Raw genomic sequence first — 19,101 nt, 5'->3', positions numbered from 1 at the left:
TAGTTGGCTATCATTTCCCTGAGATTCATGTCAAATTTGTGTGGTAAAGAGAGTGCTGGAAAACCTCCCACGACACTTCATTTGTTGCTGTTTATACTTTTCCGGCGCTTCCGAAGCAAAAACAATAAAAACAACAAAAAGCAAAGAAAGATATATATGGGTCCATAGTCTTGATTTCTGCCCCCTGTCAATATCATCTTGACAATGCCATAAAACCTCCCTATAAATGGCAGTATTGCATGCCTGCAAAAAACCTACAAACCATCTTCACCATCTGCTATCAAAATTCCCCGCCTTCTAAACAGGCTAACAAGTCGTAATTATTTTCCTGTGAATTGCATGCAACATCCACATGTACAACGCCATCCAAGGCACCAATAATTTGTGCATGCACCACTGAACAAAGACGGTCTTGTCGATCTGAACGTACAACTGTACAACATGGCAGGGGTCACACATAGAATGAGACTGCACTTGTATTCTTTCTCTTTCAATCTCAGGCCACACGCATTCTAGTAACTGCCAAACAAAGTGAACTAGACAGGTCATATGCATTCTGGTATTAAACTGCCTAAACAAAGTGAACCAGAAGCGCCACTCATGCTCCTGAAAAGATCAATTTAACCAAGTATTCTTATATTCCTTTGTTTTCCAGGAATATCAACAAGTGCATATGTCCATCTCCTTGCATGAAAGTTGTAGTAAATTGAATTTTTACAATGCCAATATCCTCTGATGCCCCTTAAGTACTCTTTCATAAAATTACCTGCCCCATTTTATTGGCTCAATACTGCATAATATTGCCTTCTTCTAAACATGTCTTCAGTACAAAACCCAACAATCTACATTTCACAAGTGGCATGATACCTACATAGTGTTATGTAAGATTCATGCTAAAAATCAAAAGATTAACAACTTAGATGCACAGTGTCTTCTTATCGGTGTAATGGCTGAAAATAAGCAGACGCGATGAAATGATTCTTTACATGATTATATGGAAATGATCAATACTATGAGATATTCAACAGGAAAAATAGCAAGAGTTCATGTAAAAATAACCCACACAAACAAGAAACTGAGAAACAATAAGTATCAGTAATAAGAAATGGCTCTCTCCATAAATTGATTTCATACAAATAAAGTGAGACCTACCAGCAGTCTACTGTGTTTCTTGTTAAAAGACTTATTCGTTTTGCAGTGAATGTTAGAAAAACCTAAACAAACAAACAAACAAACAAAGGGATCTCATCACCATGGCAACAAAGTGGTGATGACCCCTGACCTCATGAGATGTGTAAGATAGGCAAGCTGAGAGGTTACTGGTTGTCATTTCTGTTGACAGATAAGCACCTGGGTCACACACTAACTTTCAGTCTCCTATCATTTCAGTGAAACCTCTACATACACCATGCCTGTGTGTGTGTGTCATCCACTTCAGATAGCTGTAAACTTATTACGCCCCTGACCTTTCACCCTTTGACCCAATCTCCATGTCAACGTGTCACTGACCTGCAGATACTCTTCAGAACATTCAGTCGCCACTCATTTCAGTGAAACCTCTACATAAACCATGTGTGAGTGTGTGCGAGTGTTGTCCATTTCAGATGGCTGTAAACACAAGCCCCTGACCTTTCACCCTTTGACCCAATCTCCATGTCAATGTGTCACTGACCTGTAGATTCTTTTTTGAACATTCAGTCGCCACTCATTTCAGTGAAACCTCTACATAAACCATGTGTGAGTGTGTCATCCATTTCAGATGGCTGTAAACACAAGCCCCCGACCTTTCACCCTTTGACCCAATCTCCATGTCAACGAGTCACTGACCTGTAGATTCTCTTTTTGAACATTTACGTCTTGGAAAACACTTTAAGAGACACCTGCTAACGGTCCTCTATGCAAAGTACATGACCTTCAGTGTGTCGTCGTGAACTTTGACTGCCCGAATCATGTCCTCGAAGCTTCGACTGTAGCTGGACGAGCCATGGTGACTGCTTCCGTCCCCACCACTGTGAGAAAGACAGACAGACAGACAGACAGATAGAGATGAGTGACTTCTCATGAAAGATTATGCAGACACAGAAAGGATGACATGCCTAGACATAATTATACAGAAAGAAATAATTTCACAAAATAAATATACATTTAAGACATATAATTATACTGAGAGTAATGTTATATCACAAAAGATTACTAATGCCTGAAGGACCGACACAGAAAATTTTCCTCCGATGGTTCATCTGTAACTATTGGCGGAAAGACAGGAAAAATGCCATGGAGTCTTGGGTACATTATTGCTATCTGGTCAAGGGTCAAAGTTCACTGACATATGACCTTTGACTCTAGGAGACTTCCCCAAATATCTAAGGATTGGATGTGGGGTGTGTGGACAGACAGACAGATAGACGGAGAGACAGCTCAAAAGTATCATGCCTCCGAGGCTCTTTAACCCTAATCAGGCTGGGCTTTTTTGGCTATGCTATATCTGGGGGGGGGGGCGGATTCCGCCCCCCCTTCAGATCTCGCCTATGGAACACGTGATCGCGCCGAAAATCGGCACATGCGACGCCCGCGACGTAAACTATCAAAATGTATGGTTGCTTTCTCCGAAAAATTTTTCTTATATTTTATATTAATTAATCATTGTAATTTATGCATAAAATCAGTTTTGGGCTCTAAATCACTTATTAATGCTCTAATTAAGCTAATTTCTTTTTTAAAATGTTTCTTGTATCATTCTCCTGATATATAGGATAAAAAAAAATCTGTATCGAAATTAATTTCTCATGTATTTGATTGTTTTTTGAATTTCTTATGTATTTCTGTGTTTTTCGACCTTTTGTTTTTGTTTGTTTTTTGGCCAAAATTTGTCACAGACATTTTTCGAAGCTTTATCATGCTAAAATAAATTAATTTCGTCCATTCTAAGTCAAGATATGAATTTTTATGTGAATTAATTGAAAAAACACAATTTGCATTGGATTTGTACACAAAATCACGTTTTGGAGCAATTTTGGGGTTGACAAATTTTTTTCGAACGGGCGTCGCGTCAAAACGGTACGCACGGGCGCAACAATTTTGGTCTCAAAAGTTGCACGATACTTGAAAGAAAAAAGTCATGAAACATCGCAGTGGGAGCTTATCGCGCTGCGAAGATATTGCGCGAAACATAGAGGGGGGCGGATTCCGCCCCCCCCCCCCCCCAGCCTGATTAGGGTTAAGGTACAACACAGCTACGGATGACCACTCAAAGACTGACAATACTATGACTGAAAGAGTAGGATGTTCTGTTAAACTTATCCAACCTCCAGTACGAGATTGCATTTTCAACCTCCCGCTTTCACACTGTGACTGGTGACTACGTAAACTGAGTTGGCTCTAAGTGCAGAGTAATGTAAAGTGGAAATTTTCGTGCATTTCGCGCAACCAGAAGCTGGCGCGAAAATAAAAGCACGCAAATATTTTTGCATCCCATACGTTCTAGTGGTGGATGTCTTGATTCTGCGGAATTAAAAACACGCGAAACTCTTCTTTCCTGCACAAGCGCGAAAAATTAGTCGCGCGAAAAAAATATCCACTTTTACAGTATGTGCGGTACAGCATGGGGGGAGGGGGAGGAGGGAAATAATAGATAATGGAATCTGTCATTCTGTGCATGTAATTCGGCCGAATATTTTCCTCTCTATAAAGCAGAATGCAAGGCTGTATGATGGCTTGAATTTTCATAACTCTATGTTGATCGGGTTGCAGCTTTGAAGGAGCAGCAAGAAGATTGAGGCCAGCAGTGAAAATGTTCAGTTTGCATGCTTTCATGGCTAAGTTCTGGAATGTAAATTGATGTGCACTAGTACAGCACGGTCAACCACACAACTACTAAAATGAACAAGTGAACGAACAAACAAACAAACAGAAAGACACCGAAGGAGAGAGAAGACATTAGGGTACTGACGTACAGAGACAAAACTCGAATATGAGAACACACTAGGACGAAACAATCAACTGCAGAAAATAATGGCCTTCATCTTCAAAAGTGGACTAATAGATAAGCTGCTTCAAGTTGGTCTAGTCAGTTATGGACTGCAAAATACCAATCCTTTCATCCTATCAAAGAGTAAATATCACGCTTAGATATGACCTCCACAAAAATCATCTCAGTACAGCATATGCTTCATTTGGTTTTCTGTTAGACAGAAAGGAATTTGTACAGAATGTAACAGAAATTAGCAGTGACTTGAGACATTTCGCAAAGCAGTAGACTACATCAACATCTGGATCTGGGTCTTACAGCTATGTTACACTTGGTCCTCTTTCTAGAATACAGCCATTATTATCACTATCATTATCATTATCATTCTTTTCACTCACTTGCTGTTAGTACCGGACTGATGGCTGAAAAATAAAATAAAATCATAATAAAGAAAGATAAATGATAAAACATGATTATGCAGCAAAATTTGCCCTTTTTCTTTAAGAGATGGGGTACACAGTTTTTGTACAAAACAAATCTGATGCATAGTTTGAGATAAGCATGCTTATTCCATGGTTGCTATGCATAAAAACAAAAACGAAAAAACCTCCACAATAAAACTGGATATGCATGTCTTGTTATATATCCCTACACCAATATTATGATGGGTACAAAGTTCAATGATCAAAAGTAAATACTTATGTAGTGAAAACAGGACCCCTCACCTACAAGGAAAAATAAAACAAACCCGAAAACAAACACAATGAGGGAAAAAAAGGATATGTAAGTTTCTCTGGAATATTCTTTTTTGCGTATGAAACTTAGTAAAGTGCTAATGGACTTTGTTCAGGTTTTTTGTGTTTTTTTCCAGCTCAAGCAAAACAAAACAAGTCCAGACAAGTTCTTCCAAGAAACCAACTGTTGTATCTCTTGAGAATACTGTTGTAAGTCATACAGCTGATGGTTAAACGTTAAGACAGCAAAAGGCAATCCATGGGAGAATGAAAGATGAAATCTCCATCTAACTAATGGTATATGTCGAAAGCTTGGCTCTGGGGTGAAAAAAGGATCTGGCAAATGCCAGCAACTTATATCAAAAAGGCATTTTATACACCACAGATGTCTGGGTTAGAGTAGAGCAGAGATCGTGAAATATCACACAATCTGAACAAGCCACTGATATGCCATTATTGAAATTGTATGATCAAAACTGTACCCATGAGCATATGGTGGCACTCTTTACAGACAGCGGAACTTGTTAGATGTCTGAGGACACACTACTACAAAGCTATTAAACCATAGTTCATTGATATTCAATTTTAATCAAATTTTCATTATTGTGCTGGTAAAATTTTACTCTTTCTTTTCAAACAAAACTTTTTGACTGATCTGGAATTTCCCTTTAAAAAGAAAACTGTTAACAAAATCTGCTTAGCAAGAAGCACACAATGTTTAAAGTCAGTTCTGCACGAAAAGCAAATAATCTTGTGCCAACAAATTAGAAGCAAAAGATGTGCTTGTTTGCAGAAAATGACAGTGAGTTCTTGTGGTTATGCATGACAATGTTGCAAGCACAATGTATATTTTCTCTTTAACAGGGGAAATCTTATGCACCTTGCCCATGAAAGAGAATAAACACATTAAGCTTTCATCACAGTTTGTTGTACAGAATGCAGTAGTTTTGGTGTAGCTATCATAGTGTGGGTTATGGCCATAAAAAGAGTTTTAAAAAAGAAATTGAAACCATCAGCAGTGCATTTTAATAGTGAGTGGGAGCTGCTACCCTGTATGCTTTACGATAGGCACGGATGATTAAAAGTGAGGAGTAGATGAACAATGTGCCTAAGCTTTGGTGGAGAGTAAATCAGATATGTTACAGGCAGTACAAATCTACGCTTTGGTCTTGTAGAGTTGTAGTGTGAAAATGACTCGAGTAGATGTTGAGGTAACGAAAGTCTCAGAGGATTCTAGGACAGAATTAGGGCAGGACAAGTCTTTTTTTTTATGGGGGGGGGGAAGAGTCTACTCACCTGTCGTGGTCGTAGCGGTCGTGTTCCTTCTCCACGAGGTGGTAGCGGGCGCGGAAGGCCACGAGGTGGGCGTAGTAGGCAGGGGCGGGGATGGAGACGCTTCGGGTGCAGCGGACGTAGGTGTGGCACAGCTGGTAGGTGAGACACTGGAGCTCGTCCGCCTTGAAGCGGTTGTCGTCCCACAGGACGTGGTAGTGGGATGGACGACTCGTGCCCTGCGATAGAACAACAAAATTTTGCATATTGTGGGACTGGGCACAGCATCAAATATGGGTACTCCACAGATTTCTAATAGACACATCTGTTTGTAACTAAGGAGGAAGTATTGAAGTAAATGTAATTTACTTAGAAACTGGAGTGACCCTAGACAGAGAGAATCAATGTAACACATAAGATATGCAGACATCTTTTTAGGTAGAATGAGCGCTTTATAAGAGTCTCTCTATTACTATTATTTTACATTATTCACCATCCAGGCACATCATTCACCACTGGAGTATGTATGCCCATGATTGCTATCACAGCTTTTACCCTAAACACAGAATAATTGGCACTTATTTACTTCAATGAAGGGCCATTTGTCAATGAGATGCAGCATCAGTCGACAAAAGAATCATTAATTCAAATCATTTATCCATTCTGACAACTAACAAAGGTGAACGTATACCATACAGGCCATATATCTATATCTCAACATTATATTTAACATGTCCCGCTTTCTGTATGTCTCTGTGATATTTTTCTCATTACCTGTCCATACTTTATTACCTGAATGCCAGCATGACTGCAAAGGAAAAAATCAAACTCTAGGGGGTGTGTGATGCCGCTGTCCACTGTCGTACCGGCAGGGATGTTACCGCTTCTCCCGATCTAATGGACATCAACAGGAACAGGAACATGGAAGACAAATTAATCTTGGAATAAAGACTCTTAAGAGGATTGATAGGTAAATACTACTTTATATCAATTCATGTGCATTTCTGATATGGTCATGAACTCGCTGGCTAGTTGTGCTCTACGAATAAATTGATACGTGTACATGCATAATCATTATCATCTCAGATGCACACATATTCATCTGACAACCTTTTTTCTTTCTATGTGCATGCTGTGAATGCATATTCATATCAACCAAGGCTTGCATATTCATGAACCTGTATGTTCTCTCTATACATATATTTTATGAAAACATGCACATTGTGTATGCATATTCATTATCATCAGTTACTAGTACATGATTATTCATGAGACCAACTTGCTTTCTCTTGTAATCACATACACATGGAAACATGCATGTACTACATAATTGCATATTATTATCATCTTCAGTCATGCATATTCATGAACCCACCTGTTCCCTCCTCTCAGCACAGAAGAGTCTGGTGTGATGTCTCTTCTGCACCACGATGAAGGTGATGCCTGGCTCGTAGAAGTCTTCCAGGGACCGGCAGGCATTGCGGATTGCCGTCATCTCCTGGGCTAGCACCTGACGCAGACAGAATTTGACGCCAAATTTTGAGACGACTGATTTTGACATAAAAAATTCAATGTTGACAATCCAACAGACTGCTAATCATTCCATGAATACATTAGGACTTTAAGCAAACATGGATTAGTGCCGATGATGAAAGTATATTTGATTATGGATGCAACTCAGGTAGGTAAAAATTGTTTTCAAAGCATGGTCCTGCTTTATTTAACTCCGGCTCATCTTGGCTCATCTTGGCACAAAGTTCTGAAGCATTCAGTTTCTTCAATAATGGCCAAGTCCATGGGTTAAAATTCACACTACTCAACTATTAGATATTTAAAATGTAAAAAAAGGAAAAAGGTTATGGTGCATCAGTTAATATTTTGGTCTACATCTTGAAAATGATATTATTGTTGTGGGAGCACTGTGGAATAGTGGATAAGACTCTTGACTTTGGATCGGTAGCCCCGAGTTCAAATCCAGTCAAGTGCCTACACCCTTGGACAAGTCAGTTTTACCCAAGATGCCCCTCTCAACTCAAGTGTATACATGGGTACCTCGTAACACCAGGGTAATATTATGATAATGGCACGGCTCTCTGGTAGGACAGTGGGAATACTGAAGAGGCTACCCAGGATAAAGAAGACCTTATCATCATCATCATCATCATCATTGTTGTTGTTGTTAATCTACACAGTCAAATAAAGTTAGGGGTCAAGGGTTGAGTGAATATTTCCACAAGCTTGGCATTAATGAAACAGGAATTAGCATACAAGTAGTGAATGGTCACAAGTGCGAAATCTGGTTCCATTGCATGAGTAAAGACCATACACTATTTGTTTTATACAACACCTCGAACACCAACAGATTTGGTACTCACAGATTCTTGAATTTAGCACAGAAATGGCAACCATTTTCCATGAAAGATGAATGAGTAGCCTCACAGTCGCAGTCACCGTGTACGTACGTATGCGAAACGAAGTTACAAAGTTGTATTTTACAAAAATGAGTGACAAAAGTATGCGCTTGTAAGCGCGCTTGTAATTGTTGAGTGCGCGCGGCACATGTTTGTTTATTGTGACATCAGAGCCATGCAATGGAACATTTTGCTCAAACAAAATTGCACGGCTGACAGCCAGAGTGTGCGATGAAACTTTTCACTAAATGTCACGTGATGGGCAATCCACCAATCGCATAGCTACATTCTAAATAGGTGTTGTATAATAACAAATATTCCACATTATGTTCTGGCCAAGCCCACTTTCAAGTGGCTTTCAAGGGGGTCCCCATCCCAACAGACCTGAAGGAACTGTCCCTCGCTGACACCATCCCGGTACATGATGATCCTGGCCGGCTTGAAGTGGGTGGAGCGGTAGAATTCCATCAGCAGCTCCCTCACCATTCCCATCAGGTCCTGGATGATCTCCACCCGGTGGTTCTGGACCCGCACACTGGCGCAGTACCGGCTGGGGTGGCCGTCCATGCTCCCTACCACCTATTGAGAGGGAACACGGGAGTTCTGGGCATCTTCAGGTATTCATGTGTGACAATCTCTATTAACTGCTTGTTCTTACTTTTTCTTCATACAAGGTATGTAGATTCCTGTCAGGGAAAAAAAATCGTCACCAAAATAAAATCCTTTACAGAGATTTGTATCCTGAAAACGCAAAGTACTGTAAGTTCAAGTGGAATTTGAACCAAAGATTTCTGGATTGAAAGTTAGTGCCTTGTCTCCTGAACCACTGACCCCCTGTGGGTTAAAAGTCTGGAACACAGCATAGTGGTGATTTCCCATGATATCCACCATCTTGTACACTGCACACCAACACCAACTCCAGTCAAAGGAGGGAGGAGGGTAGTCTTGCCTACTCTCATGTCAAAGGTCGAGACCAATTTTGCTGAGACTTTCCCAATTCTCTCACATAACCCTCTCTACACCTGATGAAGAAGAGTGGTAACCAAGGAACCGTATCAGGGCAAGGTAAATTGGCAAGGTAAATTGCCCAGGGGGATTACCCCTGGACAATTTACCCGGACCCCCTAAAAAAGAAATGTATCTAAAATTTCTGTCCCTTATTGTCACACTCCTAATCCACATTCAACCAACCCGACCATCGAGACAAACACCCTTCCTCTCTTCCCACTCCTCCTCATGAAAATGAAAAACAGGACATGGGGTGGAGGGGAACGTATGACTGAATACATGCACCAAGGCATCATCTATTCTTGAGATGCTTTTCATTCACACACAATTCCCCTTATCATTACACAAGAGCAAACTCTTCCTTCTTCTTCACCTCCTCACCATTCTTCTCCTCTGCCTCCAACTCCTCCTCCTCCCATTCCTCTTCCCCCTCTTACTCCTCCTCCTCCTCCTTCACCGCCTCCTCTTTCTCCACCTGCTAATGTTGCTACTCTTTCTCCTTCTACTTCTCCTCCTCCTCCTCATCCTTCATCTCATCTGTTTCTTCCTCCTCTTCTGCCTCCACTTCTATCTCCTCCTCCTCCTCCTCCTCCTCCTTCTGCTACTACTTCTTCTTCCTTGTTCCTCCTCCTCCGTATACTTCTTCTTCTTCTTCTTCTTGTTCCTCCTCCTCCTCCTCCTCCATCATCACCATCATCATCACCATCACCATCACCATCATCATCATCATCATCATCACCATCACCATCACCACCACCACCACCACCACCACCACCACCACCACCATAGTATACTTACTGCAGCAATGGAAGGCTTCTTATCATCCCCTGCCGGTGGGTGGGTGACGTCAGCACCGAGGAAGATGACTGGCTCAGCAAAGACCCTCGGCCTGAAGGCATGAAGGGGACATCATTATTAGACAGAACTTATGCCAATGTAGACTTTGATTTCACCAGGTGGTAATAACTTGAGGAAACTTGTTACATCTGCTCTACTGGGATTGACAGAAGAGCCATTAAGATGTGCCCCTTCCTACAATTATCAAGATTGCCAGCCTGTCAATCAGAGCTGCAAATGTGACTTGAATGAGATGTGAAGCCCCTTTCTTTGTGGTTTCTATTTGGAGTCCAGTTGGTCAAATTTGATATCTATTGGGATATACCTGCAGTGGTGTGCATTTGGGTGCCCAAATTGATATGCACCATCATCATCTCTTAAATTGCTGGCTTGCTTTAAAAGTACTGCTTACCACTGGAAGCAGTGATTTAAAATGTTAAAGATATCACATTTCATGCATACGTGTAGGTCAGTTGTATCACAAAACATTCTACCATGTAAAAAAGCCTACAATATAAGGAGATATCACTATTTTTCTCACTAAACCATATCTGTAGACGGTTTAGTCTAGAAACATTTTTATTATAACTATTGTAGACATTTTGTATATTTAACAATACTTAACATTAATTATACTGATTCTAATTTTTACACTGGTTGTTTCTATAATCCAACTAACATTTTAGAACAGTTTTGAAGCACTAAAGCTGGGTTTTTGTTTCATCTGCAAATGGTAAAAGCCTTTAAGCATTCATCACGTCAATCCTAGCCACATAAACAACATGATACTTGTGCATTCTTTCTGTGCAGTGGACAAGGTGAAAGTTGATCAAGAATGATGACAGATGAAGACAGATGCACATTACCTGATGTTAGGCACCAGGATGTTGTTGATGCCCCCAAGCTTGACGTTGATCTTCAGGCAGAGGTTGGAGAGGGTCTGCGCCGTCGTCTTGTTGACATTCTTGACCTGGACGCACTGAGTGGCAATTCCCAGCAGTGTGTCGCCGACCCGCTTCACCTCGGCTGTGGACAAGGACGGATGCATTACATTTTAGTCCAGAAATTCTTGTAAATTCTGTGAATTTTTCCTCCCTCCTGTCCCCGCTCTCTCAGCAGCCTCACAATGAAGATTTTCTTCTCGGGGATTGTAATTCTCCCTGACACATCTGAGGAGTTATCTCTTTAAGTGCCACGTTCATACGCCTGACTCAGTCGACGGCGTGCCAAGTTCGCATATTCTGCTCAAACGCACAAAGCCTGCCCAAACTGATCGATGAATCACCAAATGCCACAGCACCTTGAAAGTGTTTTTTCCGATTCCAATCCTGTCATATGTAGTTTGCATTTTATGTGGTGACTGACTATAAAGTGGTATTCTCTCATAGATTTGCTTGTAAATTCTAAGTTTCTGTCACTGTTTTGTGTGCAGAAGGTCATGGCTCTAAAATAATGTAGCTACTGGTCATTTGAAAGAAAAATAATCATAGATTTGTCATACAATTTACATCAAAGCAAAGCTTGGCATTTTCTTTACAACTTTGCTCATTACATGACAAGGGAAACAAAAATCTATGAAAGTTACACAGATTTGAAAAGAGAGAATGTTATCCCAAAGCATGACTATATGTTGCTGTCTCACAATAATGTGGTACACTGGGGTTTACACCACAGCACATGCACATAAAGAGTTAGACAATCAGAGTAAGCATATATACCAGTCAGTGATAGGATAAACCTGGTCACATGACAGAGGATCATTTGTAATGTTTTTTCCCATGGGTATATCCTTTTTGGAGATTTTCTCTTATGGGAGAACATTTTCACGAATACAAAGGGCAAGCAAGTGTGAATGGGAAGTGCACACTAGGGTGCACGGACACTTGAAAAATCGTGAAAAATTTTTGTGAATTGGAGCAAACGGCCCTGTTTGTGGCACAAAAATTCTGTGAACTGCTACTGGCATTCAATGCATATAGTGTAGACAAGAATTTTCAGGTGTATTTTAATTTCCTGAATCTTGGCTCTCGCAAAATTAAAAAGCACACAAACATTTCTGGTTTTAAAGTAGTTGTGCATTGCTGGCTAGTAGCTGCAGGCTTGCTCGCGGTGCTCCTAAGATGGCTCCCTTGTAAAATTCAACATGAAAGTATTGTGTAATTTTAATTAACTCCTATCATGAAATCGTCTCGTCTTTTGCTGTCGGGAACATACAGAATGATCTTACTTCAGGGCTTAGAGGAGGTTTTAGGTCCCTCAACCCATGTAGTATTTTATCTTCTGCACTAGTAATTATCAGTATTAAGTAAGGCACTTCTAAATGTCCAACAACTTAGAAGGATCAAAATGTTGATTATAAAGGCCTACATGGTTAATTAATTAATTAATTTATTTGTTGTTTTGTTTTGGTGGGGGGGGGGGGGTATTTTTCCTTGTTTACAGTACATATCACTTACCATACACAGGTGTCTTGCCCGGCAGTACCACTACGATGAGCTGCAATCCCTTGTAGGTGGACTTGAGGTGTCTGAACATTGGCTCCACCTGGTCAGCGCCCACGGCATACTTGCAGAAGCATGGCTGGCCCATGATCGGCATCCCCGCATCGTTGGAGATCTTCTGGAGCTGGGCTGTGAATGTCCTGCAATGAATTGTGGGAGCAGCGGGTGAGCATTATGTGCATGTTCACCCCGTGAAAGTAAAAAGTAAAATAATTTTCCCTGATTTCCCTGATTGGCTGGGAACCCTGATCATCATCACCACTATCATCATCACCGCCACCATCATCACCATCATCATCATCATCACCATCATCACCATCATCACCATCATCACCATCATCACCATCATCACCATCAACATCACCATCATTACCACCATCGTCATCACCACCATCATCATCACCACCACCACCACTACCATCATCATCACCATCATCACCATCATCACCATCAAAATCCCCAACATCATCACTGTCACAACCATCATCATTATCATCATTATCCTCACCATCATCATCATCATCATCACCATCATTACCACCACCATCATCACCTTCATACATGTATATCCTACCACAGGTCACAATCACACACTGAGGATTTCTACCAAACGTTGATGCTGTACAAGCAATCATAATCATCATCCTTTGTCATTTTTAATCGCATTTCCGATCACTCTTGTACACCATCCACGCCGATTTCTTCCATCTATGTAGTGTTAAGTACAGTTTCATTGTCTCTATCTTGACAATCTTGTCCTCTCACACCATTCCACAAATTTCTTCCTCACTCTTGAATGAATCAATCTGTCAGCATCACCAGTACTTTCATCCAACACCTTTAATTATCATTAAAAGTCTGAGTCTGGCGTTCAAACCTGAGGGCTTCTTCCCGGCACTGGTGCTGTGGTGCGAAGCAGGCGATGGCCCAGACTCGGATCTCGACACCAGTGTGGAACTGCTTGCCCCTCATGTCCCACACGCCCTGGGCGGGGATCGCCTGAGTCTTGTTTTGCTGTGACATCAGTTGGAGGAAAGAACAACTCAGATGATGATTATGACTGCTGGCAACTATATATAGGACTCAAAGAGACCAGCACTTGAGTTTTAATACATATTTTTTGACAATCATGACATGTACAATAACTCTACATTTTCTTTAATATAAAATCGATAGATGAGTTAAAATAGGTGATTAATTATGACCTCTTCAGCTCTTCACTATTAAGTATCATTACAGAATCATTTACCTTCAAATGCAATAGAATGCCTTTCAAAAGGCCATGTGATATTGGTGTAGAATGAAAACACAACCATTCCTAAAATTCACAAAGGCCAAACATTCCGCACCAAAGAGAAAACAACTATAACTTACACCCAGCATGTTGAAAACAACTGAATTGCATCGACAGAGTTTTATGAATGCCTGGCACAGAGATACGGTACAATCACAAATAGCAAAAACAAACAAACGAACAAACAAACAAACAAAACCAAAAACAAAGACATACATACAAACAACAACAGCAACAAAACCCATGGAACAAGTGGTAGAAGAGTGTCTATTGAGTCTTTAATAATTAACCTTCCAAATCTGTAAATGCATGAACTCAAGACAGAAGGCTGAATTCAAAAGTTACACAACTACAAGTACATGTATGTGTCAGGGAGAAATGTTTCTATAAAGTCCAGCATCTTTGCATGACACAAAGTTGGTGTTTGTATAAACAGCAACACTAGTTTACAAGGGTGGGACTACGTAGAAACGAGAAACCAAATTACCTTTCCCCCATACTGGATCTTGGGAGCGGGCAGCACTCTTCCCTCAATAGTGACCATGTCGTTGCTGATGCTGAGGCCAAACTGTCTGACGTAGCGGTCATTATTGAAGTTTGCTTTGTGCACCTGGCAGAAGAAGAAGAAAACACAAACAAAACAACAAAAACAAAAGGCAGATGAAGTGACCAAGAAAAAAAGCCAGCATGAACAAACTTGACACTAGCAAGAAAACAGTAGGCCTATGTCCACTACTGCTGTTGAACACGGATGCAAACATGATGTAAAATTACATTCACAATTACGAGACAATACAACCCTTTTCAAAAAGTGAAATACCAAAGTGACAATTCTACAACAAAATGCTTCAACTCCCTTGTTAATGTAACTACTGACTTTTATTTTTTTTTTCTTAAACAAAACACCTGACAATATTTCCAACACACATTCACTTACAAATTGTTTCATTGTGATCTACTCACAAAGGAGATGTGTCATACACTAAATCTTTGACATATCATCTGCATAGCAATTAGTATGCTAATTACCACATATACTCACCAAGTTTTTTATTTCCTTTTCCCTATCTGGGGCCGATCTTGCAGTTGCCTATAAAGCATGAACAGAGAGTGTAATATTACTATATGAAAACAAAAAAGAAGACTATGTTCTCAGGCAAATTCAACTTTGAGCAAGAAAAGAAAAAGTAACAACAATATGATAATGTCTTCTTTATCCAGGGTAGCCTCTTCAGTGTTGCCACTGCTCTATTAGAGGACCCTGCCATTATCGTTTCTCTAGCACTGTCAAGAACCCATTAAAAAACCTGGGTCGAGAGGGACATGGTGGGTGAAAACACCTCGTCCAGGATGTATAAGCACAGAGTGGGAATCAAACTCGGGTCCTCCGATTTAGAGTTGGAGTTTCATTCACTGTGCCACTGTGCCACTGTGCCACTGTGCCCCCGTACATCAATTAAAAAAATATATCATTTAAAATTTATTAGTGGCATCATTTAACAAACACTACTTACCTGACATCCTAGGTGTTTTACATATTTTAATCAATACAATTACTTTAATATTACATACTAAATATCATATAATCTATTTAATATTATGTTAATTATAATACAGTTTTGTGGTGATTTCTTTTTTTTTAACAGAAAGAATGTGGAGACACATACTGAATATTACACTACACTCACTGAAATCACAAATTAGCGTGCCACAACATGTAGATTGAGAATTCGTAGGTCTTTGAAATTCTTACATGCAGGAAGGCAAGTTAATATCAATTCTAGGACAAATTCTTTCGCCTAGAAAATTTAATGTACAAAATGGGACTTTGTGGAACAGGGGAACCATGACAAAAGGGTGCTGCGACATTTAGGAATGAACTGAGAATGTCACAGTTACATTACACAAATATATATGGCATAGAATAATCTCCAATTATCAAACTACACACAATTGTGGCTCCATGGGAGCTCCACTACAAAGTAAATGCCTTGTAAGCTCTCCAGAAAATGTGAAATTCTGCTCTACATCAAGTTTGAGACTTTTCTTTGGTCTCAAAGTTTTGTAAGTCACTATGTAGTTGACAGAAAAAAAAAAGAGATGGGCAGGAGTGAAACAATGACCACAGTACACACAACACACAAATCTGGCTGTTCTACAAAGTGTTTTGTGGTGCAAGAACGGTATGAAACACTACAGATGAACAGCAAAGCATGAAAGAAGAGAAGCATACAAAGTTAAAATACCACACTTCGTTACAGTTAACTCTGCTGATGTACATAATTAATACAAGCAAATAAACAGAAAGCTACAAAGTTCATCAATCTGGCCTTACAATAAACAAGTCATGGAACTGTAAACTTTCCCAGGTTAGCACAATTCAGAGATATTGCTCATATCCACATACGGAAACAAGAAGAGTGAGGATGTCATCCCCTCACACCTCTTCCACTGGTTTGTGCAGAAAGTTTTTCTGGCCGAAAATTTTTCCAACAACAAATCTTTTCCCCATACAAATCATCATTGCTACGTTTTGCACTACTATGGTAATTTGATTACATACAGTTTATTCTTCTATATTGAATTTTACAAAAATTTCTTTAAAAAATCCAATGGGAAATTTCTTTAAAAAATCCAATTGGAGATTTCTCAGGCAATGACATTGACATGCCTTCTAACTTTCAAAAGTGGTTGCGATCGACATCAATGTTTCATGACAACATGCGAAACTTTAACGTGATTTTACAATTTTTGTATTTTGCGTCTAGTTCCAAGGAACCTCCAATCTATTTTACTCTATTTGTCAAGTTTTGCTTAATTCATTACAAGCTACCAGAACATGCAGTGGTATTACACTCCAAGGGCAAAGGATATCAGAGTTAAGATGCTGTATCCAGCAATGTTTGTGGATCACTAGTCTACTTTTGGTAGTCCTGTCCATGCAATCTCAAACACAGACAAACACAGAATCTTGGCCATGATTTACTGTATACGCCACATATTTAGCGAGTCTAATTTTTTGCGAATCGGGACTTCCCGACAATTTTGCGAGTGGTTGAATTCGCAATCTTGGAGTATAGTACTGAATGGACAAATATATGCATGCATGTTGGGATCAGAGTCAATATTTTCCTGCGTCTTTAAATTCACGAATAGCACCCGACTTGCGAAATTCATGAGAATAAAACCTCGCGAAATATTTGGCGTGTCCAGTATATAGAAAGCTAGAGGCAGCAGAAGGAAGCTATTCTAAGGGAACTTCTGCTTCTCAGCACTAATCTATCTATGCTTTAAGTTCACCTTCATATCCATGTGGATTGAAAGATTGCAGCATTATTAGTAGAACACATCAGCAAAAGTTTGAGGAAAATCAGACAATAAGTTCAGAAGTTATAAATTTTTGAAATTTCAGTGCCATCATTGCTGGATGAGAAGACTACTACAGCTTGAGATGTTATGTGTAGAATGATATACGGAAAATATAAAGAAAATTCAACATGTTTTCACTTTTGACACATAATAAAAGAGCACTTGGCTTGCCTTGTTCAGAAGGCTGGGGGAATAATATTACTCTTAACATAAGTCAGTAACAAGTCATGGGAATGTGATTTTGTTTTGTTTTTTAATGAAATTTTGCAGAATTTTCTTTATGTTTTCCTTGTATCGGTCTATGCATGTGATATCATACACTGTAGTAGTCTCCTCATCCAGCAGTGACTATGCAGAAATATCCATAACTTTTTAATGGATTGTCTGATTTTCCTCAAACTTTTACTGATGTGTTCTACTAATATTGCTGCATTCACTAAATCCACATGTATATGAAGGTGAACTTGTCCTTTTTAAAAAACAATACATACACTCTGTGACTCGATGGACATTAACTTGTTCATTTGTTTGTTTGCTTGTTTGTTTTTTCTTCCTATGAGATATTGACCGATTCGGGTTCGTTGAGGGCAGCAGACATTTTGTGGCACTGGGTGCAGCCATTAGCTCAAATTGCGGTGTCCCAGCCTACCCCCCTCCTCTCCCCCACCCCACGGGCCACATGTTTATTGCGCACTTGTAACAAAGGTTTGCGCACTAAGCAAGTATTCGCGCACTCAGTACAAGACGCCTATTGGCTAAAGCAACCATGCATCAGTTTTTCATTCCATGCGTGTGCTAATGTAGGGAGAGGGGTGGGGAAGTGGGAGGGGGGGTCGGCTGGGACACCGCAGTAATGGTGCTGCCCATGCCGATAATACACAAAGCGCATCACAGAATCGGTCAATACCTGATGAGGAGCAAAAGACTCTAGCTGGCATAACTACATGTAAATGTAGAAACTTGGGAAAATGTTCAACAGATTTTTGCACAATAGCTTTGTTGCTGCAAACTTATCTTGTTGGAAAAAAACAAATCCAAAGATTTTTAAACAATGAGAATGCGATACATTGGAAACTTCTCAAGAACAGGGGGTTAGTTTCAATGGAGTTTGCCAGTTTCAATACACAAAAAGGAGTTAAGCTACACTCTACAGATAGCAAATCACAGCAAATTGTTTTTGAGGAACAAATTAAAGGATATCAAAAAGAATTGTTGATACTTATTGCCTGTATGCAAAGGACTGTCTCAAGTAAGTTAGGTCTACCAACAGCGTGCCAGTGAGGTTTTCACTCATCCCTTTAATATTTAATCAAACATCTGAGGACTTATGTTACTTTTAAGAGTTCAAGTGATGTTATCTGGCAGTATTGCCCTGGTGACAGTTTGTGTGTGTGTCTTTAATATTCAAGGACCTGCACACCAGCTATTCTTTGTGGGGGAAAAAAAACCAACAACAACAAAATGTCGCTCATTTTTAACTCAAAGTTTTAGTAACTTCTAAAGCAAGGCTACGACAAATAATCCTACATCCCTCAATTACAAATGATATATCTTAACATCTCAAAGTATAGACTATGTTCATTAGTTAAGTCAGGGACATTCTTTGATTGATATGCATACTGAAATAGTAAGGTAGCATAATTCTGAACAAAGCTGTTAGTATATCACATGCAGTGTTTGCACTCACCAGTGGCACTCCCAATGACTG

General features: G+C 39.9%; 1 protein-coding gene across 1 annotated transcript in view; it reads right to left on the bottom strand.

Moving 5' to 3' along the window:
* Positions 1 to 600: 600 nt before the first annotated feature.
* The window catches only part of LOC139719837 (protein argonaute-2-like), a 37,850-nt gene continuing 19,349 nt past the window's right edge, over positions 601 to 19,101 (bottom strand). The window contains exons 11-22 of the mRNA XM_071631224.1: positions 15,067 to 15,114; positions 14,512 to 14,634; positions 13,608 to 13,744; positions 12,686 to 12,870; positions 11,096 to 11,255; positions 10,191 to 10,281; positions 8,769 to 8,963; positions 7,349 to 7,483; positions 6,766 to 6,867; positions 5,998 to 6,212; positions 4,366 to 4,389; positions 601 to 2,009 (exon numbers count right to left, since the gene is read on the bottom strand). Coding sequence (XP_071487325.1) covers positions 1,895 to 2,009; positions 4,366 to 4,389; positions 5,998 to 6,212; positions 6,766 to 6,867; positions 7,349 to 7,483; positions 8,769 to 8,963; positions 10,191 to 10,281; positions 11,096 to 11,255; positions 12,686 to 12,870; positions 13,608 to 13,744; positions 14,512 to 14,634; positions 15,067 to 15,114 — 1,530 coding nt within the window. The 3' untranslated portion in view covers positions 601 to 1,894. The remainder of the gene's footprint in view (positions 2,010 to 4,365; positions 4,390 to 5,997; positions 6,213 to 6,765; positions 6,868 to 7,348; positions 7,484 to 8,768; positions 8,964 to 10,190; positions 10,282 to 11,095; positions 11,256 to 12,685; positions 12,871 to 13,607; positions 13,745 to 14,511; positions 14,635 to 15,066; positions 15,115 to 19,101) is intronic.

Source organism: Diadema antillarum, unplaced genomic scaffold (assembly GCF_040938485.1).
Source record: "Diadema antillarum isolate AM-2024a unplaced genomic scaffold, OU_Dant_1.0 scf00000009, whole genome shotgun sequence".
Classification (NCBI taxonomy): Eukaryota; Metazoa; Echinodermata; class Echinoidea; order Diadematoida; family Diadematidae; genus Diadema; species Diadema antillarum.
This window is presented reverse-complemented; position numbering and strand designations above follow the sequence as displayed.